The sequence below is a fragment of the Psammomys obesus genome, unplaced genomic scaffold (assembly GCF_907164565.1).
Source record: "Psammomys obesus unplaced genomic scaffold, mPsaObe1.curated_primary_1811, whole genome shotgun sequence".
Lineage (NCBI taxonomy): Eukaryota > Metazoa > Chordata > Mammalia > Rodentia > Muridae > Psammomys > Psammomys obesus.
Genome location: NW_026595981.1, coordinates 23008666 through 23034750, shown reverse-complemented (window position 1 = coordinate 23034750; position 26085 = coordinate 23008666). Strand labels below are relative to the sequence as shown.

Below are 26085 nucleotides of genomic sequence, written 5' to 3'. Positions count from 1 at the left end.
CACAACAGTTACCAGAATAAGGCTGAAAACACCGAGGACAGGGACCAGAACAATGTCAAAACTCTAGTTCCTTGGTCTTCCCGTCATCAAGGCTTGTGGGCTCTTTTCATCCTTGGCTTCATTTCTTCATTGGCCCTCTCTTTCACTTTGCCAGGATAATCATTGGGCATGTAGTTATTTAACAATGGTTGGTCTCAGACTTCTTTTGGAAGGAAAAAAATATTCAAATTTACCAAATTCCTTACTGATAATAGCCAGCTTTTGGGGGTGGAAGCTGGAGATAGTGTTTCTTTATGTAGCCCTGGCTGTACCGGAACTTGCTCTCTAGACCAGGCTGACCTCAAACTCAGAGATCTGCCTGCCTCTGCCTCCTGAGTGCTGGGATTAAAGGTTTCACGACAGGGCTAGAGAGATGGCTCAGAGCTTAAGAGCACTGGCTGTTCTTCCTAAAGGTCCTGAGTTCAATTCCCAGCAACCCACATGGTGGCTCACAACCATCTATAGTGAGATCTGGTGCCCTCTTCTGGTGCATAGGCACGCACACACACACACAGGCAGAATACTGTATGAATAATAAATAAATGGTTTTTAAAAAGATGAAAAAAAAAAAAAAAAGAAAGGTGTCACGACAGCTGGGCAGTGGTGGTGCACACCTGTCATTCCAGCACTTGTGAGGCAGAGGCAGGAGGATATCTGTGAGTACAAAGCCAGCCTGACCTATAAAGTGAGTTCAGGGCTACACAGAGAAACCCTGTCTTAAAAACGTGTAGCATCACACAACTAGCTTATTATTGTTGTTATTTCTTTTTTCTTTCTTTCTTTTTTGCTGTTTTCTGAGACAGACTTTCTCCATCTAATAGAGCCCTAGATGTCTTGGACTCCCTTTATAGACCTGGCTGACCTCCAACTCACAGAGATCCTCCTGCCTCTGCCTCCCAAGTGCTGGGATCAAAGGTGTGCTCCACCACACCTGGCTGTTAGTCCTATTTTTTTTTTTTTTTTTTTTTTTTTAGCACAGGAAATTGAAGAAGCTTTCTCCACCAAGATGACACAACTGAAAGCTGTATTTGAAACTCAAACAGGCCAGTAACAAGTGGAAGTAACTGGTTCAGGTAGACTTTGTGGTCATTCAGATTGTGCTGCTGTTTATCTAGCATCTTGTAACATGTAGAGTGAAAAGGATAATATAAATCCACTCAAAATTTATATGCCAAGGTGGTGGTGCACTCCTGAGGCCCTCGCACTTGGCAGAGAAGTTCAGGGCCAGTGTGGCCTATACAGCAAGTTTCAAGTTAACCAGGAGAACACAGCAAGGCTTTATCTTAAAAACAAAATTTAGGGGCTGGATACATGGCTCAGTGGTTAAGAGCGCTGTCTGCTCTTCCAAAGGACCCAGGTTCAATTCCCAGCACCCACATGGCAGCTCACAACGGTCTGCAACACCAGTTCCAAGGGATCTGACACCTTCACACTAATGCACATAAAATAAAAATTAAGTAAATTATTTAAAAAATATATATACATGGTAGTAACAAAAAAAAATTTAACCTGTCATTTTCATGTCTGTTTTTTAAAAATTAATTATTCGGGGGAGGAGGGTTGGGTCTCAACTCTGGGTAATCCTTCTGCCTCGGCCTTCAAAGTGGTGAGGGTACAGGAATGGGCCACCAACTCCGCCCTCTCACGTCAAATTGAATAGAGCTCTGGACTGCAGAGTGCAGGGAGGCGGGCAAATATAACGGGCTGACTGACTCGTGACTGGCCCTTCGTTCCACATGAAGAAACATGAAGAAACGAACTTCAGGGGGAGGTCAACGTCGCCAGAGACTTTGCATGGCGTCTCTATACTCTTCCGTGCATGGAAGCCCAAGAGCACAGAGGAAGAACTTTCTGTTGAAAATAAAGTGGAAGCCGGGCGTGGCGGCGCAAGCCTGTAATCCCAGCCTTTGGGGAGGCAGAGGCAGGCGGATCTCCGTGAGTTCGAGGCCAGCCTGGTCCACGTAAGCGAGCCCAGAACAGCCAGGGATACCGTGTCTCGAAAAAATAAATAAATAAGAAAGAGAGACACTTTCTGTAATTTCAACCACTCTGAAATGAGGAATGAGCTTCCTGTCTTCATCATTTCATTCAAGCCGAGAGCTGAGGCATCCGATTAGCCCTTCCAAGAGGCCTTCTCTCGCCACAGCGTTCCTCTCAGAGCACATGGACCTTCCTCATTGGCCGACCTTCCTGTCAGTTCCCGCTACAACTGCTATTGGTCCACTTTGAAGAGTCTTCCCGCCTCCCTTACCTAATTGGTTCATTCGAACAGGCCGCCTTGTCCGGCAGTAGGAATAAAAGAGCGTCTACGATTGGTGGATCTAAACCGAGCCAATGAGAGGGCATCGGTGATTGGTCCGTCCGTTTTGAGCGGGCTAGACGGAAGGTTCAAATGAAACAAGGGAAGCTCCCCGTAACCGACGCGCGTCTGAGGAAGAGCGTCCTGGTCGCGGGTCGCCTTGCGTTTCCCACTTTTTTTTTTGTCCTTTTCGGGATTCTCGAGCCCCTTCAGGACCGTCGCCATGGAGTTGTCACCGCTGCAGGTACAGCTCGCGGGTGGAGCCGGGTGGCCGAGCCTTTACGCGGCCTCTGCATTCATGGCTGGCGGCGAGGGCTGAAGCTCCGGGGCCGAGGGCTGGCCGGCGACCGGCTGGGATCAGGTCAACCCCATCTCCTGGGACCTGAGGGGTCGCGGACAGGGTGAAGCGCCTTGCGAAAGGCTGTCTCGCGTGTGAACTGCCTTTCTGGGTGTCCGTCTGAATTCTAATGGCCCCTCTGTCGCTTCCAAGTGGCACTTAAGACGACCCAGTGGTCCCCTTCTCTTCTCCCCCCTGCTTGGTTTGAAGGACTCTCGTCTCGGAAGGTGGAGAGCAGGACAGTTCCCACTGAGATGCTGGTCGAACGAGTAGCTTAAAAAAAAAAAAAAAACCAAACCAGAACAAGCAAACAAAATCGTCCTGTTTCAGGAGGTGAATGTGGCCGAGGGTTTGCATTGCTCGCATCCCGGCTGCTCAATAACCATCTCTTTATCTGCACGAGACTGTGTGGGCACTCAGGAAATATTTGCCCATTCGATAAAAGAAGTTGAGTCGAAGCTTATCGATGACATAAAAACATTGTTCAAGGCAGAAATTTTCATACTCCATGAAATGTCTGTTTAAACGAACAACTGTGACCGGACCTAGTGGGGAAAGCCTGTAATGGCAGCTGCTCCGGAGATTGAGGCAGGAGGATGGCTTAAATTACTTTTACCGGAACCTGTCTCAAAGACAGCAGCAGGGGGCCAAGAACAGGTCTGGGGATTTTGCTCAGTGGTGAGAGCATTTGCCTAGCATGTGCAAGGCCTTGGGCTCCATCCGTAGCACCACACAAACACAAACCTGAGAACCTAGTTAACAGGGATTTTAATTGAATTGTTTGTTCAAAACTATGTAAACTCTACCAGTACCTACAAACAGGCAACAGCCCGTGACATAGTGTACTGAGTTTATCATTACTGTGGATATTTTGTTGATCGTTTCTGATAAACTTATGGTTAAAAATCAGTTTTCTCTTTCTTCCTCTCATGACTAGCCTGTAAATGAAAATATGCAAATGAACAAAAAGAAAAATGAAGATGTCAAGAAAAGAATGTCAATTGAAAGAATCTATCAGAAAAAGACACAGTTGGAACATATATTGCTCCGCCCAGATACTTACATAGGCTCTGTGGAGTTAGTGACCCAGGTAAAAACTAGTTACATGCAGTTTTATTGTTGGGTGGCATACTTTTTCAGGCTAATGATTTTTACTCCACTTACTGAGTGTCTCTGGAACTGATACTCATACACATACAGATGTGTGTGCATTTCAACATTTATTCAAGAAGACTTTACTCCTGGATGTGGTGATGCACGCCTTAAATCTCAGCGCTCAGGCTGCAGAGGCAGGTAGATCTCTTGAGTTTGAGGCTAGTCTGGTCTACGCAGCCAGTTTCTGGCCAGTCAGTGCTACATAGTGAGACACTATCTCAAAAATAGAAAATAGAAGAGTAGTAATGACAAAACAAATAAATAAAAATAACTTTCTTTGCTTTTTCTAGCAAATGTGGGTTTATGATGAAGATGTTGGCATCAACTATAGGGAAGTCACTTTTGTTCCTGGTTTGTATAAAATCTTTGATGAGATTCTAGGTAAGTATTTTTATTGAAAGATCTACTGGCCAAGTTCCTAAGTATCATTCACATCAAACCCTCTGTGGACATAACTCCCGCCCCTGTCATTTCAATTATCGGTCAAAAGTGAGGCGGTCAGGCTGGATATGACAGTTCACACCTCTAATAACAGCAGTTAGAAGCAGAGGTGGGCAGATCTCTGAATTTGAGGTCAGCTTGGTCTACATAGTGAGTTCCAGGCCAGTTAGACCTTGCCTCAAAAAAAAGTGAAGCAGTCTTAATATAAAGTCTAGAAAATTAAGTTTTTCTCTGGGAAACAGTACTATAAACAAGTTGCTGGAATAAACCAGTGAGATGGTGATTCCAGCACGGGGGTGAGGGGAGGAGATAGACGAAGTAAAATCAAAAGTTAAAGGTTATTCTTGACCATGTAGCAAGTTCAAAGTCAGCATGAAATAAATGTGATTCTGTCTCAGGAAAAATTGCTATAAACTAACACCCTTGGTACTGGTATTCCTTTGTTACTAGTGGATTTATTTTTCTATATTATAGAGCTAATGTGTTCTAAAGCACTTTAATGTCTTCTAAGTATGTATTTTATTTTCTTACAGTTAATGCTGCAGATAACAAACAAAGGGACCCAAAAATGTCTTGTATTAGAGTCACAATTGATCCGTAAGTGGCAGCTTTTTTGTTTTGTAAAGCTTGTATTTGTTGTAATTGCTTTGATTACTAGTGAAGATAGCTTTTTTTAAAATTATGGTTTCCTGGTGGGTGTCGTAGCAGCATATTTTTTTAATCCCAGCATTTTTGGGAGGCAGAGGCAGACAGATCTCTGAGTTCCAGGCCTACTAGAATTACATGTTGAGACCCTGCCTCAAAACAAATTTCCATATTTGCTCTTAATTATTATTTCAAAATTATTTAGAAACATGGCACTTAATCTTACAATCATGTTTGATATGGTGCAGTAGTTCAGCTGGCATTTACAATCATTGATTCAGTCATCTACAAGTTTAGATGCTTTGGGGTGGTTTTTTGTTGTTGTTTCTTTTTGATGATGCTATTGAAATAGCAAGCCAGCAGGTGGTAGTAGAGAATAATCTAGGTTTACATTTCTGTTTTTTTTTTTTTTTTTTTTTTTTAATAATTTATTCAATTTTATGTGCATTAGTATGAAGGTGTCAGATCCCTTGGAATTGGAATCACAGTTGTGAGCTGCCATGTGGTTGCTGGGAATTGAACCAAGGTTCTTTGGAAGTGCAGACAATGCTCTTAACCACTGAGCCATCTCCCTAGCCCCCTACATTTCTGGTTTTAAATGCTAGTGTTCTTTGGGGGATGGCCGGGATGCCTGGTCAGTGCTGACATAAACTATGTTTAGGGTTCTTGTGGGCTGTAGGTTAATGATGACTACATACGAATGCACTTAAGGACTTGATAACAGTCTTTTAAAGACTGTGTTGTGTTCTGAGAATTAACCCAAAATCAGATTAGAGTCCTAATAACTGGACTGGAAAAATGGATCAACAGTTTAGAAAACTTAATGTTTTTGTACACTACACATAGATAATTAAAAATAAAATCTTTTTAAGCTGGGCAGTGGTGACACACTCCTTTACTCCCAGCCCTTGGGAGGCAGAGGTAGGCAGATCTCTTGAGTTCGAGGCCACCCTGGTTTACAGAGTGAGTTCCAGGATAGCCAGGGCTACCCAGCCACACTATCTTGAAAGCAGAACAAAAAATCTTTTATAAAAAGTCTGAGTGACTCTTAACATTTTGTTAGCAAGCAGGAAGTTTGCTTATTGTGGGTAATGTTTTTCCCTTTTAATGCTTTTCGGTATGCTTTCTAAGGTGGAAAAACTAAAGGAAGTAGGAACACAGAGATGATCCTCATGAAAATGCTATCATTATTTCCTGATTTTGTCCTTTCAGTTGAGCATAATTAATTTTCTTTCCGTTTATCCTTATATTTTTAAATTTTATGTTTTTTCAACATTATCAGTGTCTACCCAGGTGTTGGAAAGGTTTCTGTTCCCAACCCTAGATGCTATTTCAGGAATATTAGGAAAAGACTGAGCATGCTAGCTTCAGAGGGAGTCACAATGAAATGAGACTGGTAGATTTATGTAGTTTGTTTTTATGTTAAGCACCAGTTTCACATTTGTTGTTTAATAAAAGTTTGTGTCTTTTCTCAGAGAAAATAATTTAATTAGTATATGGAATAATGGAAAAGGAATTCCTGTTGTTGAACACAAAGTTGAGAAAACATATGTCCCAGCTCTCATATTTGGACAGCTCCTAACCTCTAGTAACTATGACGATGATGAAAAGAAAGTAACAGGTAGAGTATTCATAGAAAATAATGTTTGTTGCTGGAAAAAATATCTTTTAAATAACTTCCTGGTATGGGGATTAAAAATAAGGTTTGGGGGCTAGAGAGGTAGCTCAGTGATTAAGAGAATTGGTTACTCTTGAAGAGGACCCAGGTTCAGTTGCACATACCTATGTCCTGTAACTATAGTTCCGGGGATCTGCTATCTGCTAACCTCTGTGGGGCCAGGCATGCACACTGTGCACTGACACACATGCAGGCAGCGCACTCATGCACAGACTTTAATAAAAATTTTAGTATGAGAATAAGCTGGATATAATACCGGTAATTCCAGCACTCTGGAGGCAGAGACTCACTGTATAGCTCTGGCTGGCCTAGAATTCTACTATGTATACCGGGCTGGCCTAGGTTTTAGGACAGCCAGGGCTACAAAGAGACCCAGTCTTGAAAGACCAAAGGAAAAAGAAAAACAGAGATAGGAGGAAATCTACTCACAGAGTTGTTCCCGCCTTTGTTTACAACTGCAAATAATAAAGGTATGCACCACCGCTCTCAAAAAAGGGAAGAACTTTCTTAAAGAAACACTTCAAATATTTGTAGTTTAAGTGCTTTATGTTTGTGGGTTCTATACCACACAAAGGCTATGTAGTGAGACTCTCAAAACAAGAAGGGCCTGGTGATGCACATCATTGATCCCAGGACTCAGGAGGAACAGGCAGGCAGACCTCTGTGAGTTAGAAGCCAACCTGGTCTATAGATCGGGTTTTAGTACTGCCAGGGCTATACAGAGGAAACCCTGTCTCAAAAAAAAAAAAAAAACCAAAGGAAAGAGAGAGAGATAGGAGGAAAGTGATGCATCAAGTAAATTCTACATTTAATAGCTTTGCCAGAAATTAAAATACTGGAAGAACTTGGAAAAATGGCTCTGTACTTAGAGCATTTCCCAGGTTCAAATCCCAGCCCAGGTTCAAATCCCAGCACCCTGGTAGTGGTTCACAACTGTCTTTGACTCCAGTTCTAGAATGTCTGGGGTCTGTGGGTACTACATGCATGGGAAAAACCCCATATCTTTAAACAAACAAACAAATCCTCAAAAATACTTAAGAAAGATGAGCATGAGCTCAGGAGATATAGCTCAGTGTTCGATTCCTGGCCTAGCATGGGCAAGGCTGGGTTCCATTCTAGTGCTCAAAAAGGAAATAAATAAACTAAGAAAAGAAACTTGGCTAAATGATAACAAAGCACTGTTAATATATTTACTTGCCCAGGTGGTCGAAATGGCTACGGAGCCAAACTGTGTAACATATTCAGCACCAAATTTACTGTGGAGACGGCCAGCAGAGAATACAAGAAAATGTTCAAACAGGTAACGAAAGAGGCATCTTATGACATGCTTTTAAATTATAGTATACTCATTTATAATGGCATTCATGTTTGCCAAGATTTAATAATTTATAAGCAACATAGAATTATTTTCTAGAACCTATACACTTGTTATTTGCTTCTAGTTTGTTTGTGAAATGAATTGGCTTTTTCATCTTTCTTGTTTTTTATTGCCATAGACATGGATGGATAACATGGGGAGAGCTGGTGACATGGAGCTCAAGCCCTTTAATGGAGAAGATTATACGTGTATTACCTTCCAGCCTGACTTATCTAAGTTTAAAATGCAAAGCCTGGACAAGGACATTGTTGCACTGATGGTTAGAAGAGCATATGATATTGCTGGTTCCACGAAAGATGTCAAAGTCTTTCTTAATGGAAATAAGCTACCAGTGAGTATTTGGGTATTAAGGCTGCAAAGAAATTCGTGGTCATTTTCAAGGGCAATTTTTTTTCTACCTATATTTTTCTTATAACTTCTCGTATAAGTTGCTGAACAGAGACTTGACTAGCACAGTTTTTAAAAATCATCTCATTTTAAACTTAGTGAAGGAATTTTTGTTTTTAAGACAGGCTGGCACTGTATAAAGCTCTAGCTGGCCTTGTACTCACAGAGATGTTCCTGCTTCTCTCCCCTCTCTCACATACATATAAGCTGAAGTTTTAAAATAAAATTTCTGCCTGTAATCTCAGCACTCGGGGAGACAGAGGCAGGAGGATCTCTGTGAGTTCGAGGCCAATGTGGCCCACAAAGTGAGTCCAGGACAGAAACCCTGTCTCACAAACAAAAGATTAAAACAAAATTTCAACCCTCATTTTCTGTTTATTTTAGATGTATTTATTTTATGTGTGTGAATGTTTTACTTGGGCACATGTATGTACATCTCATGTATGCTTGTTGCCCAAGAAGGTCAGAAGGGGTCATCAGATAACCGGAGTTAGAGATGGTTGTAAACCTCTGTATGGGTGCTGAGACCTAAATGCTGGTCCTTTGCAAGAGTTAACAAGTGGGCTGGAGAGATGGCTCACAGGTTAAGAGCACTGACTGCCATTCCAGAGGTCCTGACTTCAATTCCCAGCAACCACATAGTGGCTCACAACCATCTGTAATGAGATCTGGTGTGCACTCTTCTGATGTGAAGGCATACATGAAGATATTGTATACATAATACATCAATAAATAACTAAAAAAAAAAAAGAATTAACAAGTGCTTTTAATCACAGAACCATCTCTTCAGCCCTCTCAGTCAATTATTGAGTCTATTTTCCATTGTTGTTTGTCTAAATTTCCCATTTTAACACTCCTTTCATTAATCCTATACAGGTAAAAGGGTTCCGTAGTTATGTGGATATGTATTTGAAGGATAAGGTGGATGAAACTGGTAACACACTGAAAGTAGTACACGAACAAGTAAACCCAAGGTGGGAAGTGTGCTTAACAATGAGTGAAAAGGGCTTTCAGCAAATTAGCTTCGTCAATAGCATTGCTACTTCTAAGGTAAGTTTTGAGAATCCTTGTGAAGTTTTTTACTATATCATATAAGATGGATTGTCTAAATTATGTCTCCAGTTATAACTTTGAATTTTAAAACAATATATATACATATTTTTTTTTAGGGTGGCAGACATGTTGATTATGTAGCTGATCAAATTGTGAGTAAACTTGTTGATGTTGTAAAAAAGAAGAACAAAGGTGGTGTTGCAGTGAAAGCACATCAGGTATGGCACTTTATCCACCTCTTTTTTCAAAAATTAAGAAGAGATGGAAGGGTCTGGGATATAATTTAGTTCTTGTTCTACATGTACAAGGTCCTAGGTGTAGTCTCTAGCACTAAGATGGGGTGGAGCATAAAGACATTTTGGTGACTATATCAACTTTTATTACAGGTGAAAAATCACATGTGGATTTTTGTAAATGCCTTAATTGAAAATCCAACCTTTGACTCTCAAACAAAAGAAAACATGACTTTACAAGCCAAGAGTTTTGGATCAACATGTCAATTAAGTGAAAAATTCATCAAAGCTGTGAGTACTTACATGGAAATTAAAATAGAAATGTCTTATTTTGTTTTTCATTGTCCTCCGCTCTACAGAAACAAAGATTACCTGCTGAACTATACTTCTTCAGAACTCTTGTCTTAGTTTGGCTTTTATTGCTGTGAAGAGACACCTTGACCATGGCAACTCTTCCTTCAAACAAAAACATGGTCAGGCCTATCACAGCAATACCCCACTCCTGGTACCAACTTGTCTTAGTTGGGGTTTCTATTGCTGTGACAAAAACACCATGACCAAAAAGCAAATTGGGGAGGAAAGGGTTTGTTTGGCTTACACATTCAGATCATAGTCAATCAGTGGAGAAAGTAGGACAGGAACTCAAGCAGGGAAAGAACCTGGAGGCAGGTGCTGATACAGAGGCTACGGTGTGGTGTTGCTTACTGGCTTGCTTCCCAGTGGCTTTCTCAGCCTGCTTTCTTATAGAACCCTGGACCACCAAGCCTGGGGATGGCACCATCTACCATGGGCTGGGCTCTCCCCTATTGATCACTAATTGAGAAAATGCCTTACAGCTGGATCTCATGGGGACATTTTCTCAGCTGAGGCTCCTTCCTTTCTGATGACTTTGTGTGTTAGGTTGACACACAAAACTAACCAGTACACCTTTTCAGTCTGTATTGTTTTTATGACAGGGTCTAGCTTCATAGCCCATGCTGGCCTCTAATTCAAGATCCTCCTCACAAGTCTTACCTAGGTGCTTTCTCAGCTTGCCTGTATTTCCCAAAATCACGCAAAATTAAACTAGTTATTCAATATTCATCCTATTATGAGGAACTCTACTCCCCATCAAACAAAACTATTACCTTTACTAGTGTACAAGTGCCAACTAACCACTAGATTGAATAAAAAGTGAAAGTAGGAGCTTCCTCTATTTCCTCTCCTCTAATCTAACCAGTAAAGAACATTGTTAGATAATTCATTAGCCTCACACTATTATCTGTTCTTCAGCTTCCTGTAACTTAATCTTCCTGTTGCTCCCACTCTATCCCTCCACAAAGCTCAAGTGACATTTCTGGTTTACTCTTGAAATCCTTTAGTATCTTTCATTTAGAAAAAAATTGTATTTCTTTGCCTGTTGAAAGCCTTTACATTTTTCTCTCTTTCAGCTCATTCCAGTATAATGTTGAACTTACATTATTATTATATAGCAAACTTCTCAATGATAACACATCACGCTTTCTTACTTTCTTTCCCACCCCCACCTTCCGAGGCAGAGTTTCTCTGTGTAGCTCTGGCTGTCCTGGAACTTGCTCCGTAGACCAGGCTAGCCTGTAACTCAGAGATCTGCCTGCCTCTGCCTTCTGGGTGCTGGGATTAAAGTCATGCACGTTTTGTAATTTCTTATTTCTTCCATGTTATACCTTCAGTTACATAAGGGCACATACATTGACTTGTTTGCTTTCTTTTCTATTTTTAGGTGAATGTGGTATGCATATGTGTGCATGTTTTATTTGTGTAGGCTCCTGTACATAAGGGTGTGCATGGATGTGTAGGCCTGAGGGTGACCTTGGCAATTATCCTGCATCACTTCCACCTAATTCAGTGAGGCAGGGTCTCTCAGCCAAACTCTGAGCTGACCAGTATGGCTAGTCTCACTAGCTAGTGCTCTGGAGGTACCCTGTCTCTCCACCCTGGGAATAGAGGTAGACTGCCATACCTCTCTGGTATTTACTTGGATTCTGTACAGTAAGTGCTTATAGCCACAAGCCATCACCCCAGTCCTAACTTATTTTAACCACTGTATCACAAGTGCTCAGTGCCAGGCACAGCATAAGTTTGATAAAAACACTGAGTGATTTAACTTAGAGGAACCAGTTTCCTCACTGGTAACAGCTTAACATGGATAGACCCAGGGATATTATGTCACATACACCCCACCCAGTATAGAAATGTTACAATTGTTTTGAATTTTGTTTTGCTTTGAGTTCTTGAAATTGGATCTTAATAGATAGCCATGGTTTGTCTTAAAACTCACAGAAAGCCACCTGCTTCTGCCTCCCAAGTGCTAGGATCAAAGGTTTATGTGAGCACACCCAGCTCTTTGAGTTATTTATTTTCCTATATTTGACTGAATCTTTCCTAATGTGATTGTTTCTGTTTTAAAGGCAATTGGCTGTGGTATTGTTGAAAGCATACTAAACTGGGTGAAGTTTAAGGCCCAAATCCAGTTAAACAAGAAGTGTTCAGCTGTAAAACATAACAGAATCAAGGGAATCCCCAAACTCGATGACGCCAATGATGCAGGTACACGGGTCTGTTCTCTTCAACAGCAGCCGACGTGCGTGTTGTTCTCTTAAAAATAAATTAACCAATTTCTTGCCAGGTGTGTGGTATATGCCCTTAATCCCAGCATGGGGAGGCAGAGGCAGGTGGATCTCTTAGTTTAAGGCCAACCTGGTCTATAGAGTGAGTTCTAGGACAGGCAGAGCTACACAGAGAAACCCTGTCTGGAGGGAAGAGGGCTATGTTATAGTACTCCTTCATTTGTAGGGGATGTATTCCTGCACCCTCTGTTAAATGCCAGAAAGGATGATTAATACCAAAGCCTATTTTGCTATGTTTCTCTTATGATAAAGCCCAGTGAGAGTAGCTGATGAAACAATTAAAGTGATGTATGTATGTAAAGTGATATTATGAAGGCAGATTCTGGGAAATGTTGTATCATAAGAGATAGGAATAAGTTCAGACGTGGTATTGTATGGTTTTGTCCTCAGCATAGGCAGGCAGATATAGTAAGTTCTGGGCCAGCCATAGCTACATAGCTACTTGGATGAATAATATAAGTATTGTGAAGTTGCATTTATTGACTACCTAATGATTATTTGAATTCGCATTCAAGTACTGAGGTACCAAGACAAATGATCTGATAACTTAGAAAGATACCGAATGACTAAATGACAAATAATATATGAGCCCTTCAACAAATATAATTGATGTACTAGGCAGAACTGCATGACATTTTAAAACATCAGACAAAACTAATGTTTTATTTCTTCAACGTGAAAAAAGTATTTAATTTTAAAAAACTTTTATGTGTACTATAGCACATGTGTGGAAAGTCACGTGCTTGCTTGTGTCTCTTCCCTTATAGGTCCCGGGTTGTTGGGCTTGGAGGCAAGGGATGTCTGGGTCCCCCTGTTTTAATTTTTTTGAGACAGAATTGTATTCTATAACTCGTTTTGAACACAAGATCCTCTTGTCTCATTCTATAAAGTGCTGGGCTTATAGGCACTATAAGCCTATAAGTATGAGCTACCATACTTGGGCACGAATTTTTCCACTTAATATTCTCAGACTGTTTGAGCAGTGGTGGTGCACACCTTTAATCCCAGCACTCCAGAGGCGAGGCAGGCAGATCTCTGTGAGTTCAAGGCCACCCTGGTCTGCAAAGTGAGTCCAGGATAGCCAGTGCTACACAGAGAAAAAAACCCTGTCTCAAAAAAAACCAAAACCAAAGAAAATTCTCAGACTATTATTAATTGAAAAGGTGGAAAGTAAAACCATAGGGCAGAGGTGGTTCAGTTTTAAAGAGCCTATACTGCTCTTGTAGAGGACCCAAGTTGGGTTCCCAGTACTTATGTCTCATGGCTCACAACTGCCTATAACTCCAGCTCCAGGGGGAATACAATGCCCCTGGCTTCTGCAGATACCTGCACTCACACACATAAGTCCTCACAGACACACAATTAAAAATAATAGAATAAGATGGATTATTGTATTAATTTTCTATGAATTTTAAATGAAAAAAAAAATATGTATCTGAGGGATTGGGGGCTGGAGAGTTGGTTTAGCAGTTAAGAACACTTGTTCTTGCAGAGGTTCCAGGTTTGGGTTCCCAGCACCCACATGGTGGCTCACAACCACTTGCTCCAGTTTTAGGGATCCAACACCCTCTCTGACCTCTGTGGTATACATGCATACAGGAAGGCAAAACATTCCTGCGTGGACACACTTATATGTATAATTAATTGTTGGGTCCATTTTACTCCTAAGATAATTTTGCTTTATTATACTTGATAGAATGTCAGTAAGTCAGTATATTTGATATTGAGTTAAATGTACCAAATGAATTTATATATTTTTATTTTAGGGAGCCGAAACTCCACTGAATGTACGCTTATCTTGACTGAGGGAGACTCAGCCAAAACTCTGGCAGTTTCAGGTCTTGGTGTGGTTGGAAGAGACAAATATGGGGTATTCCCTCTTAGAGGAAAAATACTCAATGTGCGAGAAGCTTCTCATAAACAGGTAAGCTATAACACTACTGTTAGGATCTGACTCCAGGGCCGAGAGTGTGACTCAGTGGGACAGCACTTGTCAGGTGTGCATAAGACCTTTTGTTTAACTCCTAGCACTGCAAAAGGGCTGCAGGAGGGAATGGGATCTGACTCTAGTTTATAAGGACTCCATGCTTGTATTTTGTACCCTCACTCACTGGCCATCATAAAATATATCTTAGACTGTTATTTGAACAAATTGAGTGTGCTTGGCTGTGCTAACTCTGGTCTTAATCCCTGGCAACATACATACATGCACACAGAAATAGAGAGAGAATGAGAAATGGGGATTTGGGTACATTGGAGCATTATCTTAACAGACCTGATTTATTAAAGTGTAAAGTAATAATTCAAAATACTAAGGCTTGAAAGCATTCAAGCAGCATACATGAATATATATATCTTCACTCCTTTCAAATGTGTTTCAGATCATGGAAAATGCTGAAATTAACAATATCATCAAGATTGTGGGTCTTCAGTACAAGAAAAACTATGAAGATGAAGATTCACTGAAAACTCTTCGTTATGGGAAAATAATGATTATGACAGATCAGGTCAGATTTGTCAGATTTTTTTCTTGGTATCAAATGTGTAGTCTTAGCTGTCCACCTGCCACAGCCCAGACAGTGGCTGGAGCGCCGAGCACGCAGCACTGTGCCTCACTTAGCAGGGTTGATTCCCTGCCATAAGAAGACATCACCAAAAGCTTTACTCGCTATCTCTAATAAATTTCCAACCGGATACGCTGACATCAAACTGATCATATGTACAAGACAAGTAAATTTACTTTTGAATAGGCTTTTTTTTTTTTTATTTGCACACAATTTTTGGGAAATTGACAAATCAGTCATAATCTTATTTCTAAATAGTTCTTTTGTGTTTTGTCTTTTCAAATATTTGTAGGACCAAGATGGTTCTCATATCAAAGGCTTGCTGATCAATTTTATCCATCACAACTGGCCCTCTCTTCTGCGACATCGTTTTCTAGAGGAATTTATCACTCCCATTGTAAAGGTACATGTTCAAGAGTGCAAAAAAGACTCTAAAGCCTATGCTCACTCAGTACTGGGTTTATATGTAACTCTGGATATGTGAGGTTATGTGGGGAGTCTACGGTGCACAAAGCCACAGAGATTATTCTTTACCATAGGTGTCTAAGAACAAGCAAGAAATGGCATTCTACAGTCTTCCCGAGTTTGAAGAATGGAAGAGTTCTACTCCAAATCATAAAAAATGGAAAGTCAAATATTACAAAGGTTTGTGATGAAACCCACATAGAAATTCTCGGTTTTGTTACGTGTTACAGAAGGCTATATGGATTAGCTTAACTGTTTTGTTTACCTCTATAGGTTTGGGCACCAGCACATCAAAGGAAGCTAAGGAATATTTTGCAGATATGAAAAGACATCGGATTCAGTTTAAATACTCTGGGCCTGAAGATGACGCTGCGATCAGCCTGGTAAGTCTGAGTCCCACTACACATGCACACTCTGCTTTCAGAAGTCCCTACTGAGATGGTCAGTTACAGCACTTAAATTGTTACAGAAAAGTGTTCATGAAATAAAATGTTTCTGGTAAGCATGTCCCAGTGACAGAACTAGATATTTTACAAAACAGGACTTTGATGTTTCTTTTGTATAGAAAAAATATTTGGGACCAGTAAGTACCAGTGACATCTCTTCCACCTTCTAATTTGTAGGCCTTTAGTAAAAAACAGGTCGACGATCGAAAGGAATGGTTAACTAATTTCATGGAAGATAGGCGACAACGGAAGTTACTTGGCCTTCCTGAGGTAAGAATTTTAAATATGGGGTTGGGGATTTAGCTCAGTGGTAGAGCGCTTAAGGCCCTGGGTTTAGTCTTCAGCTCTGAGGGAAGGAAAATAAAAGAATTTTAAATATATCCCACAAAATATGCTGTTTAATTGACTTTAGAATTGCTGTTACACCAAATTAAAATTACTAAATGGTATTTTCAGTAAAAGTTTGTTGTAATAGCTATAATATACAATAGTAGTCCTCTTGAGATTATGAAGGCACTGAAAAAAATTCTTACCTAGTAATATAGCTTTGTTTTGTTTTCCTTTTTTGGTTTTTTGAGACAGGATTTCTCTGGGTAGTTCTGGCTGTCCTGGAATTTTGCTTTGTAGACCAGGCTGATTCTGCCTCCCCAGTACTGGGATTTTGCTGGGATCAAAGTTGTGTGTCAGCACTTCCTGGCAATGTAGTCTTAAGGTTGTGTGGCAAGACATTTCTCAGATGTTTATTCTGATGCTATAAACAGTTATCATGTGATCAGTCATCTACAAGTATGTGCCATTGTGTGTAGTATGAAGTATTTATAAATGACAAGCAGCCAAGCTGGGTTAGACAATGAGTCTCCAAAAACAAAACAAAACCAATAAACTAATAAGGGTGAGAGCTACAGCTGAGATTGAGTGCTTACCAGGTGAATAGGCAGCCCTGAGTTTAATTCTCAGCTGTGTGATGTTGCTATTAGGAGAAATTCATTAGTAATTAGGTGTGATAGAGCAAATTTAATATTTTATGCACTGCAATGTCATATAAGCAACAACCTCATGCACCTATCATTTTCCTTTTCTGGTTGTTTTTCAAGACAAGGTTTCTTTGTCGCTGACTGTCCTAGAGCTTGCTCTGTAGATCAGGCTGGCCTTGAACTCACAGAGATCTACCTGCCTCTGCCTCCTGAGTGCTGGGCTTAAAGAGGTGTGCCACCACTTTCTGCTCACCTGTTGTTTTTCAAGGACTGAAGAATTATCAGACAAATGATAGTTCTTATTTTTATATTAAGTGTTGTTAAGACCAGTACTTTATTTTTAACCAGATCATGTAATACTGTTTTTGATCCCTTAGGATTATTTATATGGACAAACCACTACTTACCTGACCTATAATGACTTCATAAACAAGGAACTTATCCTGTTCTCAAATTCGGATAATGAAAGATCTATCCCATCTATGGTAGATGGTAAGCATCAGTGTTTTAGTCTGTTTTATCATAAAATGGTGATTTATGCCCAGAATTGCTAACTTGAAAATGCTAATGATTATCCTTTCATTTTAAAGGTTTGAAACCAGGTCAGAGAAAGGTTTTATTTACTTGTTTCAAACGGAATGACAAGCGAGAAGTAAAGGTTGCCCAGTTAGCTGGGTCAGTGGCAGAAATGTCCTCTTATCACCACGGTGAGGTAAACCCACAATCTTTAACACTTCCAGAATGCCTTAGAGCAGACATAGTTGAAAGGTATTTTCCAAACACATTTGGTGCAAGTGTAAGCTGCTTTATCCATAGTACAGCTTGGTCAAATCTTTTAAAAGTATAAAATATGATTACCCTTATTGACCAATACTTCTATTTCTAGAAAGAACATTCATGTTAAGATACTTGTCTACAAAGTTGTAGTCATAGATTTTTTAAAATAAGATTTAGTATTACTGTATAATATAAAAATTTAGACACCTAGAAGTCTTATTTGTGTGAAGTCTATCTTGGAAAGATCACTATAAACAACCTCAAAACACAAGTTTGTGTGACTTAGTTGTAATAGTGGATACACACATAGACACACATTTGTTTTTATCTTTGAATAAGATTAACGATTTTTCTTTTCCCTCCACAGATGTCACTGATGATGACCATTATCAATTTGGCTCAGAATTTTGTGGGTAGCAATAATTTGAACCTCTTGCAGCCCATTGGTCAGTTTGGTACCCGGCTGCATGGTGGCAAGGACTCAGCTAGTCCTCGATACATCTTTACAATGCTCAGGTGAGTTTGCTTTTAACAATGACATTCCAGTCTTGCTTCACCTTTGCAACAACACTCAGTAGTTATCAACCATTGTCCTGGAAACATGTGAACCTCTGTGATGGTTCTCTCCTTGTTCATTTTCTTCCATGTGTTCTTCTCTTTCCCACCTAAACACTGGCCTACCCATGGGCTCTTTCTTCAGACTCTCTGTTACCTACACTCATTTCTCAAATAGTCCACTTCTAAGTTCTGAACTTTTCTGACTGCCCTTTTACTACATGATATCTACCAAGTGTCTCAAGCATAATTCCAGGATAGAATGATGGTGGGTGTGGGTATGGTGGTACAAGCCTGTGGTCCCAGCAGGAGGAGGAGCTTCATGAGTTTGCTACCAGTCTCATCTTATAGACTGAGACTCTGTCTCAGAAAAGCCACTCCCAACCCCCCCAAAATGTACATACACGTATATTCTCCAAATCCTGGGCTGAGATTAGCTTAGTCAAAGTACCTGCTATACAAACATGTAGATCTGAGTTTAAACCCAGAACTCAGATTTAAAAAAAAAAAAAAGTTAGGTGTAGGGGCTAGAGAGATGGCACAGCAGTTAAGAACATCTGCTGCTGTTTCAAGATTCCCAGCATCCATGTGGTGGCTCACAAATGTCTGTAACTCCAGTTCCTGGGGATCTGGCGCCCTCTGCTGGCCTTTGGCACCAAACCACACATACGATGCACATACATACATACATGCAGGTAAAACACCCGTACACCTAAATTAATTTATTTTCTTTAAAAGGGGGTGAAGTGGTACACATTTGTAATCCCAAAATTGGAAAAGTAAAAACAGACAGGTTCCTGGGGGTTTGCTAGGCAGCCACCCTAGCATAATTATACAGCCTCAAATTATGAGAGAAGCTGTCAAAAAAAAAAAAAAATTTGTGGAGGCTCCTGAGTAATGGCACCCCAAAGTTGATCTCTGACCCTTACATGCATACATACACATACATAGATACCAACACACAAAAGACAGTAAAATTAAAAAAGCAATAGTTTATTTTGTTGTTTTTGATTTGTTTTTTTGGGTTTTTTGTTTGTTTGTTTTTGTTTTTTGAGACCAGTTCTCATTATGTTGCCTTGGCTGTCCTGGAACTTGCTCTGTAGACCAGAGTAGCCTTAAACTCACAGAGATCCTCCTGCCTTAGCCTTCCAAAATCTTTACAAAAAAATAACATGCTATCTTTCTGATTGTTTGGGCTAAAAGCTTAAAGTTACCCTTGACTCTCTTTCTAACATTTTATCCTGTTTGTTAGCAAGTCCTATGATTTCTGAATTGGGAAAATAGTGAACATTCATCTCACTGTATCTTTCCAGTTAGCATCTCACCGCCTAGTTTTGTTGTGGTTGTTTTTATCTTGAGACAGGGTTTCTCTGTACCTTGGCTGTCCTGGAACTCAGACCAGGCTGGCCTCAAACTCAAGAGATCCACCTGCCTCTGCCTCCCAAGTGCTGGGATTAAAGTCATGCATTACCATCACCTGGCTACCAATTAGTCTTTAACAACAGGTCACGGGTTCAGAGCATTCTACCTACCGAGAGTTTAAGTTTAGCTAACCAGTCCTTATATGATCGCTGCCCTGGGGTTTCCTGTATCTTTTCTAACTTTTTTATTACCATCTCTGTTGAGATAAACTGTCTTGGGCTAGAGAGATGGCTCGATGAGTGAAGAGTTGCCATACAAGCATGGTTCTGAGTTTGAGCCCTAAAACCTGTATAATGCTGGGTGCAGTAGGTGCAGTAGCACATGTCTGTAATCCTGATGCCCTGATGGCATAATGGAAGGTGGAGGCTGGCGAATCCCTGTGTATGGTGGGGGCGGGGAAGTTACCTGCCATTCACAAAAACAAAGACAAAAAGAGATCCTATCTCAAAAAGGTCGAAGGCAAGTCCTGGCGTCCAGGGTTGTCCTGCACCTCCACACGTGTGTCCACATTAACACTCTCCACACATGTTACATATACATGTACTTAACGTATATACGCAGAGAGACATACACACAGAGATAGAAAAGAGATCTAGGGACTCTTGTTGCCCAGGTTGAGCTAAATCCTGGCCTGAAGTAATCTTGAATCAGCTTTCCCCCAGGCACATGCCTCTAATCCCAACACCTCGTTACTTTTGTAACACCCTTCCTACTTTAGCATTCTTTTGTGAGTATACACCCATGTGTGAGCAACCTTGGGTGCCTTATCCCCTCCCCCACCCACACACCCTTTTTTTTTTTATTTTCAAGCAATACCTTTCCTGACCTTTCTTTACCTGCCCAGAAGGTAACTGAATATGGGTTGTTCTGAGGCTAGAAACTGAAGTCCTTGTGCTAGCATATGGACTGAGCTATCTGCCCAACCCCAGCACTCATTTGGTTTGGTTTTGATTAGGTTTTTTTTTAACCTATATATCCAAGGTAAGCCTCCCCACTCAAAATCCTCCTCTCACTGCATCTCAAGGTACCAGGATTATAGATAGCACTCATTTCTTTATCACTTCAAACATTCTATTGCTTAATTTTCCTTTTTAGCATTCTACCCTACAGGATACATGCTCATTATTTGTCCACATGAACTAAATTGTGAGAGGTTTTGCTTTGGTTTTGGTTTTGGAGCAAGGTTTCCTTATATTCACCAACTAGCCTGAATTCAAAAGGTAACTGTTGGGCTGGAGAGATGGCTCAAAGGTTAAGAGCACTAGCTGCTCTTCCAAAGGTCCTGAGTTCAATTCCCAGCAACCACATGGTGGGTCACAACCATCCATAGTGAGATCTGGTGCCCTCTTCTGACATGCAGGCCGAACATTGTATGCATAATAAATAAATCTTTTAAAAAAAAAAAAAAGGTGCCTGTCTCTGTCTCTGCCCACCCAGTGCAGGCATGTGCCAGCATGCACAACTGAATGTAAGAAGTGTCAAGGACATTTTGCTAAACAATGTTCTTTGCTTTCTTTAGCCCTTTGACTCGGTTGTTATTTCCACCAAAAGATGATCACACATTAAGGTTTTTATATGATGACAACCAGCGTGTTGAACCTGAATGGTACATTCCTATTATACCCATGGTACTAATAAATGGTGCTGAGGGAATTGGTACCGGGTGGTCCTGCAAAATCCCCAACTTTGATGTCCGTGAAGTCGTAAATAATATCAGACGACTGTTAGATGAAGAAGAGCCCCTGCCCATGGTAAGTAATCCAAGTCAGGAACTTTGTTAGCATTACTTTTTATACTGTTTAATCTGGGTTTCTTAACCCTCCTCCCTTCTCCACCCCAATTCCTTCCAACTCCCCAACACCAGGTGGGAGAGAAAGGTTAGTGGTGACGGGGGGAGGGGGGGTGTGGAGGGTTTTTTTAGCTACATTCTGCTGGTTAGGGTCCTTGGGTTCCTTGTAGCAAGTCCAATCCTTTCAGGATAGCTTCAACTTCTTCCTTGCTCGTCCTGGTCCCTTGCCTCACACAGGGACTTTGGAAACTTGACACCAAAGGTACAAGGATCAGAACTGGGCTGCAATTGTGGGAAACTCTGGCCTTTAGTTACCAGGTGGCAATGGCACTTTTACCAATTTTGCTTTCCAAGCATTTCAATCTCTACTCACAAATTCTCTAATTGCACTGTCAACTCCACAATTCTTTCTAAAACAAATTAACCTTCTGAAATTTTTTATTATTATGTATACATTGTTTTGCCTGCATGTGTGCCTGCGGGCCAGAAGAGGACACCAGTTCTCATTATAGATGGTTATGAGCCACTATATGGTTGCTGGGAATTGAACTCAGGACCTCTGGAAAAGCAAACAGTGCTCCTAAACTCTAAGCCATCTCTTCAGCCCAAACCTTCTGATTTTTTTTTTTTATTTCATCCATTTTTTTTGTTTTTCAAACCCCCATATAGCCACTTGCAATGTTTCCAATTGTTCAACCATTCTCCCAACCTTCTTTAAAACAATGCAGGAAGATGACAAAGCAAAACCAAAGAACCCCCTCTGGGAGTAAAGTGGGAGAGAAACCAGTGGTAGCAGCTTGCAGAAAACCTTTTCCTCATCCTGAAACAGTGTATTCATTTCTCTGTACCCTGCTGTCTCATACAGCATTGGAAACCAGATTCCACTATTCTGAGCCCCACATCTGAGCATCACTTGCACTCTTTTAAAAACTATTTAAGTTTTCTAATCTTCCTTCTCCACCCTAACCCTTCCAACACTCTAGAAACAGGTAGGAGAGAAACGAGACTAGTGGGGCGGAGTTCTCTTAGCTATTTTCATGTTGGTTAGGGTCCTCGGGTTCTTTGCAGCAAGTCCAATTTTCATTCCAGGAGATCTCCAACTTCTCATCCAGCTGTATGTATCAAGAGCAAGTAGCAGCCTTCTTAGAGCCCCCTTTCTGGCTCTGGGCTCTGGCATTTATTCCCTCTCCAGAGTCCTCAGATTTAAACTATCTACAGCTGCCAAAGGTTCCCCTCTCAGAAGTTTACTGCTGTGGACAATCTGAATCAGCCTCATGTCCCACACCTGGGATTAAAACAAAAACATGTTTAAAAATCATAAACCAAAATGCCCACAACAGGACTTTTGTTTTTCCTCAGGCGTAGTTGAGAAGATTGAATACTAAAGAATGTACAAATATGAGATTTATTTCATAGTTTAGATTTGTCTGTTGAACATACTTGTGATTTAACATTTAGAAAACTTCCGTTGTTACCTTAGCTCCCAAGTTACAAGAATTTCAAAGGTACTATTGAAGAACTGGCTTCAAATCAGTATGTGATTAGTGGAGAAGTAGCTATTCTGAATTCCACAACCATTGAAATCTCAGAGCTGCCCATCAGAACATGGACCCAGGTAAGTAACTTGATTTCTTGGTTTTTCTAGAGAAAGAGAATTATTGCTGCTGTTGACTATTCAAGAGACTCCTTACCGAAGGGTTTTTATGTTTTGTTTTTTTCAGACATACAAAGAACAGGTTCTAGAACCCATGTTGAATGGCACTGAGAAGACACCCCCTCTCATAACAGACTATAGGGAGTACCACACAGACACCACTGTGAAGTTTGTCGTAAGGATGACTGAGGAAAAGCTGGCCGAGGCAGAGAGGGTGGGACTGCACAAAGTCTTCAAACTCCAGACTAGTCTCACTTGCAACTCTATGGTATGTCTTGTTTTGTAAGAAATGATACTTCAAACCTCTTATTATTGCTTATTATTATGTTGTTCCCCTCTAGCAGTCCTAGCACTCAGGAGACACAGGGGTCACCATGATGCCTGCAGTCAGACCTTGTCCCAAGAAAAAGGCTGCTGAAATGGCTCGGCAGTTAAGAACGCTTAGCACTTGTGCATTGCATCTGGGTTTAGTTCCCAGCATCCACATGGCAGTTCACAGCTGTCTGACTCAGTTCTGAGTCATTCAAGGTCCTCTTCTGGCCTCCATGGGATAGCACTGCAAGCACACATGTTACACATACATACATGCAGGCAAACATCCATGAATGTAAAATCTTTGTTTGCTTTAATTAACATCAGTTATTTTAAAGGCCGTATCAGGCAACTTTTTAAAAGGTTACTGAATTACTGATTCATAGCTTGAATCTTGCTTTCCTCTTCCAGGTGCTTTTTGACCATGTAGGTTGCTTAAAGAAATATGATACTGTGTTGGACATTCTAAGAGACTTCTTTGAGCTCAGGCTTAAATATTATGGATTAAGAAAAGAATGGCTTCTAGGAATGCTTGGTGCAGAATCTGCTAAACTGAATAATCAAGCTCGTTTTATATTAGAGAAAATAGATGGCAAAATAATCATTGGTATGTACATGTCTACTAAATACTTAAGTTTCAGATAGATTGTTTATTGCTGTGATTTGTGGGGCTTTAGTGGTACTGGGGCTCAAATCCATGGCCTTGTAGTTGCTAAGCATGTGCTCGGCATTAGCCTCATCCTGTAGATTGAGTGTCTAAAGAAATCAAGACTGAGCCAGGCAGTGCTTCATACCTTTAATTCCATTCTTGGGAGGCAGAGGCAGGAGGATCTCTGTGAGCCAGCCGAGTCTACAAAGTGAGTCCAGGACAGCCAGGGCTACACAGAGAAACCCTGTTGGGGGTTAGAAGGAGCACTAACATATCAATCACCTTAATTTCACAAATGTTTCAGGAAAGGCTAGAATGAGTGCTACTGGACATGACTTGAATGGAAGGGGGGGGGGTTTGGCTAACTAGAATTAGGAGGTACTAGGGTGACTCCCTTTTTGCAGAATAAAAATGGAGGATCTAAATGTGTACTCCAGGGAGCTGGAGAGGCAGCTTCGTGGTTACAGCACTTGTTGCTCTTAAAGAACCCAAGTTCAGTTTGCCAGCACCACATGGTGGTCCACTGCCATCCAGAACTCCAGTTCCTGGCTCTGATGGCCCCATGGTGCTCATCATGTATATAGGCAAAACACTCACATGTCAGACCTCATCCAGGTGGTGGCTTTAATCTCAGCACTCAGAAGTCAGAGGCAAGTGGGACTCTGAATCTGAGGCCGGCCTGGTCTACAGAGTGAGCTCCAGCCAGGGCTACACAGAGAAACCCTGTATCAAAAAAAAACAAAAACAAAAAATATGTCACCCAGGTCAAATTAGTGAGGAAGAGTAGTACTCCAAAACTGTATTTCTAGTGACTTTCACTGTCTCTCAAAGCATAATTGACTACCGCAGACACTGAAAGAGAGGTACTAGAGAAACAACAAATATGTCATGTGGTACTGTGATTAATGAAGCTTTGAGCAAACTGTACTAAAACCTAGCCCAATGAAGTGTTGAAATAAAAACCAGAAAACATAATTGGGTCAAAGGCTCTTCAGAATTGGAGGCTTTGATTCCTTTTTTATTTTCAAAATTATATCTAGTTTAGCTTTGTCTATGGTCTGAGTGTCCCCTGGTAATTTACTTTTACCCTGGTTTACAGAAATTTGTGATCTGGACAGAAATATAGGCAAAACATAGTTGAATTTCCACTTATTTTGGGGGAGGGGTGTTGTGGTTTTTTTTTTGTTTGTTTTGTTTTTTAAGATGTATTTTTTTATTTACTTATTTATTTATCTATTTATTTATTTATTGTGCAGTGTTCTGCCTGCATATACACCTGCAGGCCAGAAGAGGGCACCAGATTCACATTATAAATGGCTATTAGCCACCTTGTGGTTGCTGGGAATTGAACTCAGGACCTCTGGAAGAGCTGCCAGTGCTCTTAACCTCTGAGCCATCTTTCTATCCCTGTTTGTTTATTTTTCAGGACAGAGTTTCTCTGTGTAGCCCTGGCTGTCTTGGGACTCACTCTATAGATCAGACTGATCTCAAACTCACAGAAAACCACCTGCCTCTGCCTCCCAAGTGCTGGGCAGGATTAAAGGTATGCAGTACCACTGCCTGGCTCAAATTTTCCAGTTTTAATCTTTTGATTTAATGTAGAAATACCTTATCATTTTTCTAAAAATCTTGCTTAAAGCTTACCTCTCTCTCTCTCTCTCTTTTAATAGAAAATAAACCTAAAAAAGAATTGATTAAAGTTCTGATTCAGAGAGGATATGATTCCGACCCTGTAAAAGCCTGGAAAGAAGCACAACAAAAGGTAATTTCTTTGTTAGCCAATTGCTAAGCTTCAAGTATGTTCATTCTATTTATTTATCCATTGGCTATGACACTGCAGACAGAGAACCCATACATGTAAAATGAAAATGGAGAAAAATAATTAAAAAAGGTAAAATTTATTTTCAAGCATTTGTGGAGATCACAAGTACAAAATCAAGGAAGGAACCTGTATGTTTGTATTTCATATTCTGCATTTTAATTCATTTAGGTTCCAGATGAAGAAGAAAATGAAGAAAGTGACAATGAAAACAGTGACTCCGTAGCAGACTCTGGACCAACCTTCAACTACCTTCTTGATATGCCCCTTTGGTATCTAACTAAAGAAAAGAAAGATGAACTGTGCAAACAAAGAAATGAAAAGGTAAGTTAAAGACAGGATGAGATAGTTGATGTTTAATATTGT

The 26085-nt window shown here is 40.6% G+C and overlaps 1 protein-coding gene across 1 annotated transcript in view; it reads left to right on the top strand.

The window, feature by feature from the left end:
- Positions 1-2456: 2456 nt before the first annotated feature.
- Top2a (DNA topoisomerase II alpha) overlaps positions 2457-26085 on the top strand; it is a 30937-nt gene continuing 7308 nt past the window's right edge. The window contains exons 1-26 of the mRNA XM_055620575.1: positions 2457-2582; positions 3613-3765; positions 4121-4211; positions 4805-4868; positions 6392-6537; positions 7797-7894; positions 8091-8303; positions 9236-9409; positions 9529-9630; positions 9799-9936; positions 12075-12213; positions 14060-14217; positions 14675-14800; positions 15150-15260; positions 15397-15502; positions 15596-15705; positions 15946-16038; positions 17120-17234; positions 17333-17454; positions 17887-18035; positions 21016-21247; positions 22766-22900; positions 23007-23207; positions 23663-23858; positions 25571-25662; positions 25891-26043. Of these exons, the coding sequence (XP_055476550.1) occupies positions 2562-2582; positions 3613-3765; positions 4121-4211; positions 4805-4868; positions 6392-6537; positions 7797-7894; positions 8091-8303; positions 9236-9409; positions 9529-9630; positions 9799-9936; positions 12075-12213; positions 14060-14217; positions 14675-14800; positions 15150-15260; positions 15397-15502; positions 15596-15705; positions 15946-16038; positions 17120-17234; positions 17333-17454; positions 17887-18035; positions 21016-21247; positions 22766-22900; positions 23007-23207; positions 23663-23858; positions 25571-25662; positions 25891-26043 (3438 nt within the window). The 5' untranslated portion in view covers positions 2457-2561. The remainder of the gene's footprint in view (positions 2583-3612; positions 3766-4120; positions 4212-4804; positions 4869-6391; positions 6538-7796; positions 7895-8090; positions 8304-9235; positions 9410-9528; positions 9631-9798; positions 9937-12074; positions 12214-14059; positions 14218-14674; positions 14801-15149; positions 15261-15396; positions 15503-15595; positions 15706-15945; positions 16039-17119; positions 17235-17332; positions 17455-17886; positions 18036-21015; positions 21248-22765; positions 22901-23006; positions 23208-23662; positions 23859-25570; positions 25663-25890; positions 26044-26085) is intronic.